Source organism: Rhopalosiphum maidis, chromosome 1, assembly GCF_003676215.2.
Source record: "Rhopalosiphum maidis isolate BTI-1 chromosome 1, ASM367621v3, whole genome shotgun sequence".
Taxonomy (NCBI): Eukaryota; Metazoa; Arthropoda; class Insecta; order Hemiptera; family Aphididae; genus Rhopalosiphum; species Rhopalosiphum maidis.
In genome coordinates this window covers 34,634,741-34,653,209 of record NC_040877.1, presented here as the reverse complement: position 1 = coordinate 34,653,209, position 18,469 = coordinate 34,634,741, and the positions used below count along the sequence as shown (strand labels likewise).

At 27.1% G+C, this 18,469-nt stretch overlaps 1 protein-coding gene across 1 annotated transcript; it reads right to left on the bottom strand.

Moving 5' to 3' along the window:
- Positions 1–7,385: 7,385 nt before the first annotated feature.
- On the bottom strand, positions 7,386–16,957 carry LOC113553976 (annexin B9-like). Its single transcript, XM_026957593.1, has 7 exons — positions 16,715–16,957; positions 13,981–14,157; positions 13,666–13,870; positions 9,816–9,895; positions 8,173–8,422; positions 7,789–7,970; positions 7,386–7,693 (listed from the first exon to the last, which is right to left on the bottom strand). The coding sequence occupies exons 1-7, from the start codon at positions 16,736–16,738 to the stop codon at positions 7,643–7,645; spliced, it is 969 nt and encodes a 322-aa protein (XP_026813394.1). The 5' UTR covers positions 16,739–16,957; the 3' UTR covers positions 7,386–7,642.
- Between the last annotated feature and the right edge of the window lie 1,512 nt (positions 16,958–18,469).

The window sequence follows — 18,469 nt, the reverse complement described above, 5'->3', positions numbered from 1 at the left end:
GGCTCGCGAGTCTTTTCTAGCTGGTCACCCCTGGTATATAGTGTATAGTATGGTCTATGATAATATTCATTTACAGATAACTCGTGACATTAAATTTACTTGGTGAAATATTTTATTGAAGGTTGTTGATTAAAAAAATGTTAACCAGTTATCAATTTTAACTGTTCACTAATTATAACATTTACTCTTTTGATAGGTCAATAATAATAATATTAATATAATATTATTATTTAATTATTAATTATAATATTATTTTTATTTTTTTAATAATATTATAAGTTAATAAATAATAAGTATAAGTAAGGTACAGAAATCAATTAAAGCAAGGAATACCTATATTTTTTTTTATTAAAAACTCTTTACTAAAAACATAGGTAAAACCTTACTATTTGAAAATTTTGTTCAAGAAAAAATGGATACTACAACTAATCTCAAAACTGTTAAGATTAAGAGGAAATCACACCCACATATACTGCTTCCTTCTTATACATAAATAATTTTATGTGGTTGGCTTCAATAATAGAGTGAGTTAACACTATTTGTGTTCGTAAGTTAGTTTTATACAATATTTAAATTTTTAAGTAACAAATTTATAAATTGAAACAATTTAAAAAAAACTTAATTAAAAATCTATAATACATCTTTAAGTTTGATAGTTTTTCAACTCATTATAATGGTAATTTTAAGACTAATAACACTAAACTGTTGCTGTCGATCTCAAATTTACTATGTATGTAATTCTATAAAACGGAGATGAGTACAATAATACCTCACTTGAGGAAGACTTGATTAAAAAAGTACAAACATATAAATCCAAACCTGTTTTAGTTTGCTTTAAGAATACATTAATATACCAAATTTAAATTTACAATTAAATACTGAGCACATGTAAATTCTATTGATTTTAGAAAAAGTTATAAAATGAAAATTCCACCGACACTAAATAATTTTTAGTTCCATAGACACTATAAAAAAAATGTAATCCAAATTATTACTAAATTTATGAAATATTATTATTGATTAAGTATCATTAAAAAAATTTAGTTTTATAATTTATCAATGCAGAATGTCAATTCATCAACTTTAAAAAACATTATATTAGTATATTATTAGGGCTCAGATATAAATACACTTTAAAAAAATACAATTATGACCTAAAAACTCTAAAAAAGTGTCCTAAAAATACAAAAAATGTATTATTTATCAAATAAATTCAAATTGTTATATAAAAAATATAATATAAAAAAATAAGTAAAAATTTAAATATATTTGCATTACACTGTTCAATAACAGCAATTTACAATTTTAGCCTTGTCTAATTTAAAACTAGTTTACCTGATCCTGATGTTAAATTCAAAATGAAAATAATTTATAGTATGCAGTATTATATAATACTAATGAAGTCAACTTTTTTAGTCATAATACGAGAAATAAGTCAAATATGTCCTAACAAATAAAAATCCATTAAAAAGTAAAAATTGCCCTAAAAAGTATAAAATCTACTAAAATGCAAAAAATGCTCCAAAAAAATTTTGTGGTTAGAATACAGAGTACTTGAAACACATTTGTAGCTCGGAAAGTATCGTGTAAGACATTCCATAAAGAAGATAAATTGAATTGAAATCCGAGCCCTATATGATACTATCATAATTTACACGTTAATCAAACATTTCAAATATTTAAACAATAAAAAATATAGCCTATGTTTGATCTATGATATTCAACTTAAAATTTCAAAATAATTCTGGTAGAATTTGTTTATTTTACAGGTCTAAAGTTAGCACCAGTGAAATGCATATGTTTTCTCGGATAAAATACACAGGTGATATTTATAATCGTCCTAATAAATTATGATATTATTACCTTGATGAAATATGGACGTTTTCAATTCTGTAGTCAGTCGGAGCTTTTGTATAAACTTCCATTTTTAAACTTGTATACACTAGATGGTTTAATTTCTTTTGAATTATTCCAATTTCCGGACAAAATTAATAATTACCAAGGTTAAGAAAAAGAAAAAATTATAACTAATGATTACATAGTAGGTACATACACTAAACGCAATTTACTGAACACAATATTCAATGTTGTAATATTCTCATAATAATATAATATTTAGAAATTGTTCTGTGATCTGTTGACTGTTACTTTCAACGTTATCACAATATTTTAACTGTGATTTCTGTGGCTTATCAAAGTCATTGATATTAATGAGATACCTACGGTTACGGTTATACAGGATTCTAAACCATAAACATTATAAACATAATATACGCTTTTTAATAAACATACATGAACAAAAGTCAAAAGTTGTGTTCTATGATGATTCATATGTTATCGATCAACATAAGTAATCAGTAGGGCCCGGATTTAAATGCACTTAAAACCATACAAATATGCTCTAAAAAATAACCAAAAATTCCCTTAAAAAATGCATTTTACCGCGAAAATGACTTTGTAAATGAAAAAAATGATCTTAGAATGCCGTATAAGCTACAATCATTATTTATTATTTTATTAAAAAAAAAAAAAAAAAACTGAAAATTTGAAATGATGACTTGATGCTGACACGCTTACGTTTTGACCATTTTAGGGAATATTATTCATTTTAAACATACCAAAATATAGATTAAAATTTATGTAAAATTAAAATTCTAAGAGCCTATTGTACTTACTAAATTTTGAGCATTGCATTGAACAATAATATATTGTTCAATATGAATATGTTCAAACTCCAAAGATCTTCTATTTATCGTTTATTGAACAAATATGCATTAAAAACCAATAAAATGACCCAATAATGCTAAAAATGCAAAATACAATTTGTAGCTTTGAAACCTTCCTTACAACCTTCCTTAATTATGCACTTAGAAAGCATTGTGTAAGATCAACCAAAAAAATATGCACTTTGCATTGAAATCCGGGCCCTAGTAATCAGTTACAATCATAACAACAGTGCCCAGCTCAAGTCGCCTGCTCTATATACCATGCGTTAAAAGAAAATTGAAATGATGACGCCACTGCAGGGTAAGTCCACGACGTACGTCAAGTCAAAGTGTTATCGTGTATCACGGTCAAATAAGAAGTGTCATTTTTCAGTGAACTATTACCGCTATAATAGTAATCAGTACATAGTCGTCAACCCGAACTCGAACGAGTCGAACGTAAATCAAAATTACAGTTTTTATTTTTACACGTAAACGGATGAACAATTACCTACGTCATAAACTATGGGGCTTATGTAAACTCCGCTATAAGCAGAGTACCTTTCATTAGTGTAAACTCCGCCAGAAAAAAAAACGAGTAAAATTGAGTTCGTGTTAACTCCGCCAGAGAAGAAAATCGCGTATAACAGTATAAAACTGTAAAACATTATTACTAAAAACAAAATTTATAATTTTTATAATAATAATTGTGTTCATATCAAATAATAGTATAAGGTATGCCAAAAAATATACAACATTTAAAGATAAAAATAATAATCGTCTGAACAATTCCATGACACATATTATGTGTATTACGTTAAATAATCTATAAATAATCATAATATATATGTAGATATGACGTATGTTATATTAAACTAATATCAATTATAGCGATTTTAACGTTTGTCATCGCAACTGATGTCAACGTATTTTATGTAAGAAGGTGAGCAGAATTTCTATATACCTACTCACCATACATCATTGCAGGTGAAAAAAATAAAACTGGGCACTATGGCGGAGTTCACATTACACCGTTTCATTACATATTTATTTAACCGGCATTGTGGCGGAGTTTACAATCGCCCAAACTATGCTCATTAGTCATTTTACCTAAATTATAGATTAGTTATGGATAAGAACAAAATTGTATGTCTAATAGAATAATTTTGTTGTCTTTATCTTTAAAAGTATGTGTTATTTTTAATGAAACAATATAACATCTTTCATACAAAATTATTTATTATGATATGACACATCAAAATTATTATAATAAAATGTAAATTAAAACTGAAATTAGGTATTGAGATATGTCACCCTGACGCTAGTGGCACTTATAGGTACTCTCGAAATCATGACGGTGCCGTGGAAGTAATGCGAAAGCAGTTCCCACGGCACCGTCGGTTCAGACATGATAAAAAAAAAAAAAAGAGTATCTCTCGAAATCATACATTTCAACCCAGCAGGCTGCAGTATTGTGTAGGTATTAAGGTATCTAGTTTATATTTTGTATATCAAACGAGTGTTGCATAGTCTTATCGTAGTAACCACCTGTAAGATGAAATTTAATTTTTAGTGTCTTTGATATGTGAAGGTTGTATAGCGGAGTGGAGTGGTTACCTAATTTTCCCCTTTTTATACTATTATTTATCTAACTTAAATATAATAGACAGATAATTATTTAAACTCTTTGTCTTTACAGATGTTCATAAGTTGATTGCACGTTTCACGCGGTTACCTAATTAAAATTGCTGGGTGAATGGTTTACTTATGCTAAATAATGCTCTGAAATATTTTTTGTTAAGTAAAAAAGCACAGTTTCGAAAAAAAATAGTTGAACATTTAGTTAGCATAACTACTGTAGATATCGATTTAAAATAAGAAAAAAAATAAGTAATATTAATTAAAAATGATTTTAAAATTTCGGAAGCTAAATAACACACCCAAATCCCCCGTATTCCGAAAATATTGTATTAGAAACGTTGAACTGTTATTTTCTCTACTTTCAAAAAGAAAACAAATTTTATCGTGTAAATCCTTACCATTTTAAGCTCATATGCTTATATTTATTTGTACTACCTCATTCATATTATAATGTTATAATTTCGTTAGTTCTAAAGAATTAAGATCATAATATATTAATATTTAATATCACGATCAAATACATAAGTTGTATTTGCCGTACAACTCGTGACAGGATAACGCCTTATTGTAATGCTGGCTTGACAACACCAACGTTAGCCACCACACAATATACTTAATTAGCCTATACAAAACGCCTAGGAAAGTGCGTTTGATCAGTTACTATTAATTAGGCACATTTAATACCTTAATATGATTGCAGTTAGCAATAATTAAATAAACAATTATTCTATTACGAACAAGAAGCCAATGGTAATTACCGAGTCATCTGTTTCCTAGTGACTGCAAGCTGGATATAAGTAAAGACAGTAAAGTGATACATACCTAGGTAATATACAAAATACCACCGTATTCCGTACCTGTAAGGTAATGCTGGAAGACTGTACTTAAATTAGATAAATGTCACCGGAAATAATATATCCAGAAACAGAATTAATACCCGATATTAAGTATACATAGTCATACAAGTGCATGATTTACTCGTTTGTGAGTCGTGATGGCCGATGGGTATGCATATATTTTCTTCTAATATTTTTATAATGCAGATGCATAGTAAAACGTACAGAATAATTTTATAGATGATAGGTGAATTCAATTATTGAAATAATCAAATCACTAGGACTAGGTAACTAAAAGGTTTTTTTCAAGAATTTTGAAAATATAAATGAGGGTACGCTTATATTATCTCTTATTAACTCATATATTTAAATAAACTTGATATTTTTGGTTTTAATAACACCTAACTTAAATAAGTCTAAATACATCATTTAAAACATTACAATACTGTTAGTTTTTAACAATGGATCATGTTGCAAACAAAATAATTGATGTTACCAATAGACAAGAAAAAAAAATCTGATTTAAATTTATTTGTTGTAAACTATGTTACTCATAATAATATCTCAGTATTTGAAAAATGTTTGATTATTAAAATTTTATTTAAAAAAATAAAGTTGATTAAAAATAATTAAAAATTATTAAAAGTGATAAATTATCACACCGATGATAGTGTTGAGATGAAATTTTTAAAATTGCGTGGTTTTAACCAATTAAATGCGTGCGGTGTTAACCTACCAAAAGTGTGCGGTTTTTGGAATCTACGAAATTTACTAAGGACCTTATTTTTACCTGTTTACTTCGCTCGGAATTTACAATTGTCCAATATTTTAGTTGATAGTACGGGTGAATGCAAGTTCTTACATGAGACTTAGCAGGTAAAAAATTAAAAAATACATTTATTAGTTCCTATACGGTAGAATAAAATACATACCTAATATGTAAGTTCATACACAGTAATAAATAGGTACATTAGTATGTAAGTTCCTACATGGTAAAAAAAGGTACGTACCTACACTTGCGTGATGTATATATTATTATTATATAATAATTTGTAATTGTAAAAAAAAACATACAGCATTCTATATAATAATATAATTTATAAGTTATCAATGTAATATTAATTATATCATATGATACTGTCAGACATTTTAATATAATAAAACAATAATATATTTATATTATATTTTATGTGGTTTATTTTGGAAACTAAAATGTTTAACATTATCGTATTGATACATCTTTTTCTTGAGCACTCTACTATTTTTTGATTTATAAAATTTTCTTTTTTCGGTATGTTTTTGATTAATTATTGTTTTTGTGTCACTATCAGTAGTTCTTATTTTTATGTATGCATAACTTGAAATAATTTGAGAATTTCAATAATGTTTGAAATGTGTGGCTGTTGTTGATAAAAATTTGAATTAAAATCTGAATGAAAACTTTCTCATGGGTTTGTCCATTGGTTATAAATATTAGTATTTATAATTGATGGTTTGTCGTATGTATTCTATCAGAAGATTGTTTCGCCTATATTTTCGACGGAAAAATACTATTATTTTATATATTGGTAATTGTCAATTAAATAATCACAAATCGTCTAATTTATATGATTTTCATATTGCATCAATCTAATAACTTATTATAGTTATAATATAATATAAATTATAGTATATTTTTTTTTACATATGTATCTTCCGCCGTGTAAGAACTTACACTTACACATTACATGTATAGAAATTAACGTATGTAATTTTCACCTGTTATTCTCCTGTAGGAACTTACAATTATCCGATATTTTCACCACAAAAAACAAGAAGGTTTACATTTATCGTTAAATAATTTTTTTCCAAAATTATTATATCTATTTACGATGTTTAAATACATTTAAATTTTTAACACCTCATAATTATTAAAAATTAAAATAATACAACTGATACTATTGTTTTTATTATGTATGTAGTTGAATAAAATTATTGTAACGTAATTGTAACGAGGTTTTTCCAACTACGTTATATTATATTTAGGTTGTATGTAGTTTAATCTAAAGAATTTAAAATAGAATATAAATACGCAAAATAATTTCACACAAAAGCAGCAGAATTTAAAATAATAATATTGTTAGTTTAAGTACAGTATTCAAATTTTAAATTTTGTATTACTGACATTTTTATTGAACACCATGTTAATATATTTTGGTCAGTAAATATTAAACAATAAATAGGCATATTAAATGTATAGCAAAATTAAGCCATAAGTATAAAAATCCAATAGATACACTTAGAAAAAGTAACAATATAATTTAGTTCCTAAACGTACTTTTTTTATAAAACTAAAATTAATGTATATTATAAAATAATTGGTGAAAAATAATTATAAATAACAATAATATAATGATTTAAAAATAATAACTTTATGTATAAATGAAAAATCACCAGCGAATAAAAAAATGAAACCGTCGTTTAAGCAATAATTTTTAACAATAATTTCCTGTAGTCTCCAGAGGTATCTCCCTGAAAAAAAAATGTCAAATGTATGATTAATTAATTAAGTTAACTTATTGTTGTAAATTAAAAAAATTAAGTAAAAATATGATCAAAAAACTTACGGTGACCCATGACTCCAAACTTTTACCGTACTTCTTTTCGAACACTTGTTTTATGTCTCCGAGGTCGATTTCCGACCTAGACACGATGATTCTTATCAGCGTTTTATCATCTGTTCCTAAGCCGGCCATACTCTTATGTAAACGCTCAGCAAAAAAGTCGACTTTGCTCTTCACACATTTCACTGAAAATATACAATATGGACAATTATTTTAATAATATGTGACACATAAATCATCATATATATCGGACATAGATACCTATATGTTATTTGTTATTTATTATCAGATTTATAGTATATAATGAAAAGTAGATAAATTTTTTATGTCCAACTAAAAATAATATTTAAATCTCTTTATGAAAATAAAGCTGCAAATTATTTGTACCTAAGGATAATAGACCCATACAAATGTCTCCAGAAAATTCGCTTTTGATTGATTCTTCCAAATCCTTAGAAGCCAGTTTTTCATACTCTATAAATACACGTCTCAAATGCTGGTAACTTTTTGTAACCAAAATCCTGTTGAATTCCGATTCATCTGTGCCCCATTTTATTTTTTCTCCTGCGTTGTATAAAGCCTCGGCGTCTAAACGCGCCGCGTTTTCATCAACTGTGGGCGTTTCATCTCGGTTTCCCTGAAAAATTAAATTGTACATTCAGTTTTCGAAAAAAATTTATTTAACATGTATACATAAATTTATTTGTAAAATAAAATTTAAAAGAATGTTCATATTTCCATATTTGATATAAGTATTTATAATATCATTTAATGTAATTTTATGTAATTAAACTTTGACTGTATAAGCGAGTTGTCATAGGCAGTGGGCACTAGACTGCATATTCTATTTCCACATACACGTTTAATATGTACAAAGATCAAGAGATAATTCTTTTATTCTAATGGTAATCGATAGTCCTCAGATAAACGCAATTTATAACTTACTTAGCCTTAAATCTGACGATGGTCACGGGTTAAACATACCTTATAAATTCTATTCAAATTAACTACTGGATTAAGGTCTTTAAAATCTTATATAACCATTAAATTATGTTTCACATTGGTATATAGAGGTATAATGTTTTATAACACTTAACACGAGTTTTATATATTTTTAATATATAGTATATACCTATAGGTATATATTATATAATTTTTACAATTCTACAATTTTATCAAATACTAATATAAATATTTTATAATACATAGCTTATTTATAATGACCAACCCACATTTGAAATTTTAATGTTCAAAATAAATTAGTAGGAATTTGTTATAATATACTTTTAAAACATAGCCTTAAAATCAAACTAAATACTGACATTAAAACAATGTTTAATCATATTAAAATACAATCAGTCGATAATAACTATATAGGCGACCATGAAAATTTCACATTGCGCTTAATGTCAATGAAAATAAATGAAAAAAATCGCATTCATTAAAAACTGTGACTCACTCTAATAGCGCCTATATAATGTGCGTCAGATATTGTGCATACTATCTGACTACCTAAACTCTTTACTACTTACGCACAAAATAAATATCTATATAAAATTATAATTTCTAAGTTTATATTTTTGCATGTATTTGTCAATCAAAATAGTAGATATTCGTCGAAACTTTACAAATATATCTCGACTAAATATGTTTTGGAAATATCGCTGAATTATTATATTTCAATATGTACTTTAAATTTGTTATTACTAATTGGTGACATCATGTGTACAAATTGTAAAATATACTATTATTACATACTTAAAAGTATTATAAACTATATACTAGATAGAGTACTTACAGATCAACAATCAGTTTCTAATTTTAACAAAAACAGAGCAAAGTTTATTAATCATATTATAAATACATACCTACTATCTATTTAATTAATAAACTATACGTCTGTACCTACTTAAATTTAACCAAATATCAAAATAAATTTTAAATAATACAGTAAGTACATCCTATAATCTAACCTATATCTAACAGCTAGTAAGATATTAAAAATGTATTATTATATATTTATATCTTACCATACTTAACGATACGCAAAGACGTTTGAAATGGCCCGATGTGTCACCTTTAATATCCTTTTCGAGACTGTGCCCGTAAACTGAAATATAATACATTTTATTTGTTAGTAAACGTTTAATGTTCGCAAAACTTTAAAAATATATTATTAAGATATTATTATAATACCTCGAATCAGTATATATTTTAATGGTAATAAATAGTTTTAAAATAAACATTTTTAATTGGTAAAAAACGCAATTCACAAATCGCAAACAATGTATAATGTATGGATGACAATTGTGTGATAATAATTACTGAGATTATTTTTAAATAAACCTGCAAATAATATATTACACAAGTCTGATATATGGTGTTACTTTCCAATTCTAAAATGTCCGACATACCACTGGTATTAGAAGAATGACAGTGATAAGGTGTAGAAATAGTTGTTTTAAATTCCTCGTTCTATTTTAGCCGTATAAAATAAACACATGTTCAATAGTCACCACACATATATATGAGTGAGTATATATATTATTGAGCCATTGAATACATAAACGAAGCAAATAACGTGGATTTAACACACCAAATGGATCAATCGCTTGAAAATAATGTGAATCCATCGCATTGCAATCGAATGTATACAATACGATGTCTTTGATTTAGGTAAGCTTTACTGTAACTGTACTTATAAATAACTAATATTCTTATTTTTAAAACAAGACATATTTGGTTTATGCATAAATTTAAAGAAATATATATACAATAAATTACCATTATTCATAGAATTTTCTTTTACAATCGCGTTTTAACTATATAAATATAATATATGCAGTAATATTAAATTTTGTAAATGCGGCTGAACTGAACATATTTATTTACCTATATATTATATGATTTAAGTACAAAAAAGTATATTATTATAAAAACTACTCAAACCGCAGATAATACTTTAAACATTGATGTTAAAACAATTGTATATTTTATTACTACCTCGCTATGGTGTAGAATTACTAATTAGTAAACAACTGCAATCGATGAAAGTTTTAATTTATATTTTATATTCGTGACATATAGGTACATATAGACATATTATACGCAGCCACGCGGGAGAGGAGCGGTCTTTCGGTTAATTTTCATAGATTCAAATAGAAGCAGTAACCATATCGTACAAATTCGTAATGATGTCCGGTAATTGTATTACGGTTCTGAAATAATAAACGCGACACGACAGTTGTCGTGTATGTAATACTTTCATCAATTATTATTATTATTACGTATAATGTACATAATACAGTCAAGAGTCAATATAATATATATATATAACTCGCGTTTGTGCAGCCTGTTTAAAAAAGTGATTACACATGTATTATAATATAGACAACTGGTTTTGGTGAATTGATTTTTGAGTTTTTATTTTCATTAATGAAAAATAACTAATAGTTTAAATTACGAAAATAATTATATACACATAATATAATATGTATATTTAATGCTGTCCAAAAACGACGGACGTCGTCGTCAATCATATATAATATTATTAGATATCTAAGAATTTAAAATACTCGTCATTCGTCAAAGGTCGATAAACATTTAACAGCGGTTGTTGAAACGCGTGAATAATCAAAAACGTGATTTAAAAAATATTATTATATAATATTACCAATTCGAAATTATACGAATCAGTCAATATGAAAAAAAGTGACTGCGTTTAGATATAAATCAGGATAGAGAATTTTATTTTCGTATACTGTTTCACAAAACAGTAGATATATCATATACATTCATACACTATATATCTATCAACGTTGCTTATTAATTTTAATATATATATATATATGAGTTGAAGTTTAAATGTTACACATTTACTATAATTTATGTTTTCAGAACAATATTTATGCTTAAACTATAATTTATGTATGATATAATACAATCATTAATATTTAACAGTTTTTCGAAAAAAATACAAGTTTTATAATATATGTCGTATTATTAAGATAATGGTGCCAACAAATTCATTCAATTCTATATTATTCATTAAATCGTTAACTAGACGTTGTAAATATAAATATATAACTATTAACACAAAACATTAACTGCAGTCTTTAAAATTTTTATTATTATTTTAAACTTTATTTGATAAGAAGGTCAAGTTTGGTGAACATATTTTGAACAATGAAATATACGAAGAAAAAGTCTTTTTGATAGTATCTCAGCTTAGCTATAACCGACTCCCACCAAGAAGAAAAGTACTTACTAATCATCGTTCTACTTCAAGGATAAGTAGATACACAAGTTAATAACTATATAGTATACAGGAACAATTATTTGGTCGAAAATCAGTAACCTAACTACATAGTATAGGTAAATATATTTTCGTGTTTATAATATAATAAAATCAATACCTATTGAATTTTATTTTATATATTTTACGACGTAAATGTTGAAGAATTTAAATATTGATAAAATTATATTAAAAATTTAAACTTAGGTTATATTTAAAAATATTTTTGAAATTAGTAAATAATTTTAAATTATGTGATGATAAAAACTTAAAAGTATTTCGAATAAAGATATAATAAATTATGATTCTTATATTATTAAATATATTAAATAAATATATTTACAACTGAAATCAAACAAATTCAATAAATAATTAATATAGAATTTGTAACTAGAAAAATGATAGACATAATAATATTTGGAAAAGGTAAACAAAACCAATAAAAATAATCACTAATAGACAAAATTTACTGCGACCAAGTGTTAGTTACTAGTAAGTAGTCTCTCTTTCCGTTTTTTCTTCATTTAAGACCTGACCACCAGTTTTATTAAATAATCATAAATTAAAATCAATGAAAACTTTACAATTTTAGTTGACGTTTAGTTTATCCCGAATAGATTTTCTATACCTAATGATAAATAAAAATAATTATATGTTTAAAAAATCATCTGTTTTGGTTGTGAGAAAAGAACATTCAGCGTTTAATTTCTCTCTTACCCACCTTCCAAAAAAAACTGTAATAATTTTCTAAAGAAAAATTGAGTAAAAAAATAATACATAAAGTAAATGATGTGCTTGGTATTTAAAATTAGAACTGTAATGAATTTCAAAACTACTATGAAATGAACAATGTCAAACGTCAATTGACATTTAATAGTCATTCAAGTGCTTGGAAAATACAAATATTTAAATTAATTTAAGTCATTAAACATAATATATTAAAACATAAAAGTCTAAATACGCTTAATTATTGATTGATATCAATGACAATAATAAAATACGCTATTACTTTTCAATGTTTTAATATACTTAGTATTAAATTTAGTTTAAAAATTTTAAATTAAAAACAAAAAATGAGTACAATTTGTGTGTAAAAATAAGTATTATTTAGTTATGCAAATAATTTATGACCATCCCAATGTCATTACTCATTATAATGTAAATTTTTGAGACACGATAAAAAAAACTTAATATTGACTAGGTATGTTTCTCTTTTTTTACGTTGATTACATTTTCAAACATTGAATACAAAATAAAAACTCAAACGTTAAATACAATAGAAAAGTTGTCGCATAAGTATCATTTCAAGCACGTTGTATATAGTTTATTTAATTTGTTTTGATTAATTTATTTGTTTATGAATAAATTAATATAGTCATATAAAATTTGTATACGAGTATATTTTATTCGAATTTTAAAAAAATTATGAATTTCAATATTAGTATCAAAAAGCAATAATATAGACTTAATCGATCAACATATTATACTTGCATATAATTTCATTTTATTGTAAATCATATTTCATGATAGGTGAATAATTTTTCAAACTAAATGGTATTTACAATTTATGTAATTGGGTTACTTACGTTTTTCGTAACATTCAGAAACTGTTCGTACACCAAAATTGCTTAAGGTACATAATATCTCAACAAGCACTTCCTCGTGGGTGCCTATTCCAGAGATAGCGTCATGCAACTCTTTTGCGTACAAGTCCGGAAGTGGCGTCATCAATGCTAACACGGTGTCCTCGAAGTGTCCACTTAGTTCGTTTTTTAATTCTTTTTTCAGATCCTAAACATTGTTTTTATCATTTTAATATGAACTATGTTATTAAACCATATTCCACACTCTAACAATAATAACTTAAAGGTAAAATATTTTGATTTATATTAATTTTTTACCTTTCCATACAATGTCTTGAAGGCCTCTGCAATTTCAATGCGCTGCACAACACCTCGATTGGCAATCACATCAATTATGACTTTTTGATCACATCCAAAGCCTTTCATAGCCTTTTTAAGAACAATCGCATCTTCTTTTGCATCAAAATTTGATGATGCAAACACGGTAGGAGTACACTAAAAAAAATTAAAAAGTTTATCAATTTAATGTATTATTATTGAATAGAAATTTATCCTATGATTAAACATTTTAGTCCAACAATATAATATCAATATTTTTTATGCCATTGATATTGGTTGTTAGCGGTCTAAAAGAAAAAAAATATAATAAATACTAGTATTTTATATGATTGTTAAAAGGTGTTGTGTACAAATCACGTGTTTTAATACAAAATGCACATTGCACATTAGTATTTAAAAAATTTAAATTAACAACATATAAACATCTTTATTTAATAATCTCTATTCTTTAGGCTTATAATATAGACTATAGAGTCATAAAGCATATTATTGCGTGTAATGTACCATAATACTATCATGTTGCATTAACATTTATATAAATATCGATTGTCATCATCTGCAACTCACGTATTTACATTTTTTTATTTCTATACATCATTCTAAATTAATCATACAAATTATTACCATGTCTGATGTCAAACTCATTTTACAATAAATGCTTACTATGACGTATGACTAAACACTAAAATATGTTAACCATAGCTAAATATATTACTCTTTATTATTGTATAACTAGTATAAGTGCAGATTAATGATTGTTGATTGATCAATTTTTGGCAAATTATTATTAGATGAAAACATATTTTTTGTCGGAGGTTCAGTATAATGATTGGAAACAAATTAATAACGTAAAATATTTTTTTCAGGACTGCTAAGTTAGAACTTTTGATGTTTTAAAAAATGAGCTATAGTATTATTTAGTATTTACTATAATTTAGGTGTCGAACGTGTTTTATCTTTTTGGGGGTCATTGAAAATATATAATTTCAACAAAATAATTAATATACCTACGCAGGCCCGGCTTCAGTGTTTAAACACACATAGGCAAACTTAAGTTTTTCTGCCCCTTACATGTAAATATTACATCATTACATCATATCTATAGACTATAATACAAAAATGTTAAATACCGCCCTAGGCGTAGGCCTATGTCACCTACCCGGACTTACCCCTTGAGCCGGGTCTGTACTTACGTTTACACGTGTGGTGTAATTGGGTACATTTTATTACACTTATTACTCACTATTATTTCATAAATAATTGCACATGATACTAATTTGTATCTTATACATAGCAGACATGAGTATATGACATTATGACAGTATATTGTTATACCACAAATCTAGAAATTAATTTTTTTCATAGCTGTTTTCTTAAGATCAACATCAACTATACATTAATATATTTAGAATTGCTAATAAATTATCCATATTATTATCTACTGCTTTTAATTATTTGATAAAGGTTAAGCTTAATAAACTATGACAAAATTATTTATTTTCTACTTCACAATTGTCAATTAATAAATATATCTACTTACAAGAGAAACAAATATTTTAAATCGTTTTTTAGTATGTTCTATAAATATTAAATAATCATATTAAACAAAATATATTTAAGAAATTATTGATATTATATGTTTTTATGAGAAATAAATTCCTATTAAGTTTATCGAATTCTTTTTGATATAACTAATTATAATGTAATTAGTTACGTCACATTAACAGTGGTAGCAATAATCAATAAATACAAATAACCAGATTCTATTTAAAACTTATAACTTTGAATCATTTTAAACGATTAGACAAACGAATTCATTCTATTATTCAACAAAATTAAAAATTAAACAACAATATAATCAATATTTCAGTAATGTTAAACCGTTTGTTTGATACATTATGCATAAATTTAGGCGCTCTTTACTAAAGACTGTGACATATTATGATTTATTATCGATGAAGACATAAAATAATAGAATTATTATTTTGCTATGCTCTTATTGCTCTTCGCTCTTCACTATATATAAGGTCGATCGCCGTTTTTTCTTAAAAGATAATATTATGGTTATAATCAGTAAGTGAGAAAACCGTGCAATCATTATGATGTATGCGGTCTGTATTACGGTATAACATACTAATTATATGTATATAATAAGAAGCTTAGCAGTTAGCATATATATCTATAGGCTATAAAGGTTAAGACAATGTATAATATTACATTACATAGTATAGGTATCTACTATCGTAGGTATCTCCCGTCTCATCTCCGGTATATCCACATTTCCAATAACACATAAATATATTTACAATGAAGGGGCGTGTAGATTCCTGGTAAAAATGTCGCGCCACTGAATGGCTAAAGTTAGGGTACGTTATGAATATTATATTATACTTTTTGGTCATATGACCACTCTATAATCAATACAAAATACTATATAGCCGATTACTATAATATGAGCCCCGACCGAGACGAAAAATGTATCGCATGTAATAATAACAGTTATGGATTATAAATTCTACTTTTTTAAATGTATATACACATCGCATTATAATATATGTGTTGCATAAGTACTATATGTATAAATAATAGGTATTGGTCGTGTGACTCGTTCGTGCAAGTGCGACCTATTACGATAGTAATGGCAATATATTGGTATAATATCTATGCGTAAATAATAAATATATAGGTATTCTATAAAACAAGCGCCACTTACTTTTGAGGTAACGTAATTGGCCATGTCGTCGCGTCTGGAGACTTGAACGGGAAGCCGCGACTGACTACCTACTACAGTCGTTGTGGGACGAGAAAATTATAGAACACGTCGACGGTCGCGGCGTGGCGGAGATCGTGGGGAAAAACAGTAAGAACTCTATTGAAAAAAGATCGGCGAAGACGTCGGAGGTTGACGGCGTATCGGGCGCGACTGAACCGCGGACCGCGACACACTCGAGTCTTGGAACCCAACAATGTATTATTATTGTGACGAGACTTCGAAACTACGGCACGCGCGCGCGCGCATGTGCGATGATGTCATAGCGTATGTACATTATACATGTATGGATGTGCCGCCACTACCACCGAAAACGGCCGTCGACGTAATTATTATCATTGGTGTGTACTACCTTCAATCGGCCGCAGAGTTTTTACCGTGCCAAGGACGTTCCCGCCGTTTGGGGGACCACGTTATAATATTTACGATTGTACGCGTACTTATTATTATTATTATCATCATCATTATTTTTACTCGCATTATATGTATATATATATCTGGTATCCGGTATCTATATATACGTACATACATACGAACCGTGAGTACCGCGGCGGTTAATGGTTATCGTCGTCCGTCTCGGACCCGCCGCAGAAGCCTACCAGCGCAGTGTACAAACGATACGGTACGGATACCGGAATGCATAATAAAAACCCACGAGATGCGTACGCTTTTACCCATCACTTCGATACGACTTTTAACGCGCGCGTTGCGTAGGTAGGTAGAGGTATACACAGTTACGCGGTCGTAGAGAAATTCGTATAGAAATCTCGGATTTCATGATCGTCGCACGACTACAGCACGAGTAGGCATCTTCTATACCGTAGATATTTATTGGGCCGTGTATTACGTATATTATTAGATATATTTTTTTCTTTACGATTTCGAGTCGATCGTTTTTGGTTCGTTGACGACAACGCGCGATGACGGTAATATCACGTACGCATCACATACGTATTCGTTTCGATTGAATTTTCCCGAATTCACGCTAACCATTAATATATAATGTTATTAAACAATTTAAAACTATGTATTATTAGTCATTACATAACATAATATCATATCGCACCGTTATCGTTATAATGTACTCAGTGGCTGTGAAAATTGTATGTAAAAAAAATTAAAAAATATCGTGAGGTCGCATATTATAATAATTAATAAAATATACATTGTGTAGTGTGTTGACCGCATAAACACTGGGTTAATAATACGAGTTGCCTAAAAGACCTAAAACCTATGCGTGCGTATAAAGTAATTATATATTGTATATACATAATATACGAAATATGTAGTGCACAATACGCTCGCGCGAGTCTCTATACATAATATAAATTTTGTATTATACACAGTTGTCACGCAACGCCGTCCAGAAAGAGGCGTAAACAGCTATCGTGAAAAAATGAAAAATAAAACAATTCGAGAATTATCACGAGCATAATACCAGTCGCTATTTTTTTATGGTTCACCATAATATAAGTGCTAAATAAAAACATAACGCGGTCGAAAGCCTGCAACAGTGTACAATGTAATAACTGATATTACCGATATGGAGAGTTCGTTCGTTTCGAAACGCGACGCGAAACCAAACTCATAATATAAAACTATAAAAGTCAAGTAGAATATAATTCACATTAGTTTTCTACAGGTATAATAATTGATAGACTTTTCGACGAGTTTACATTAATAATTATTATTGTGTCT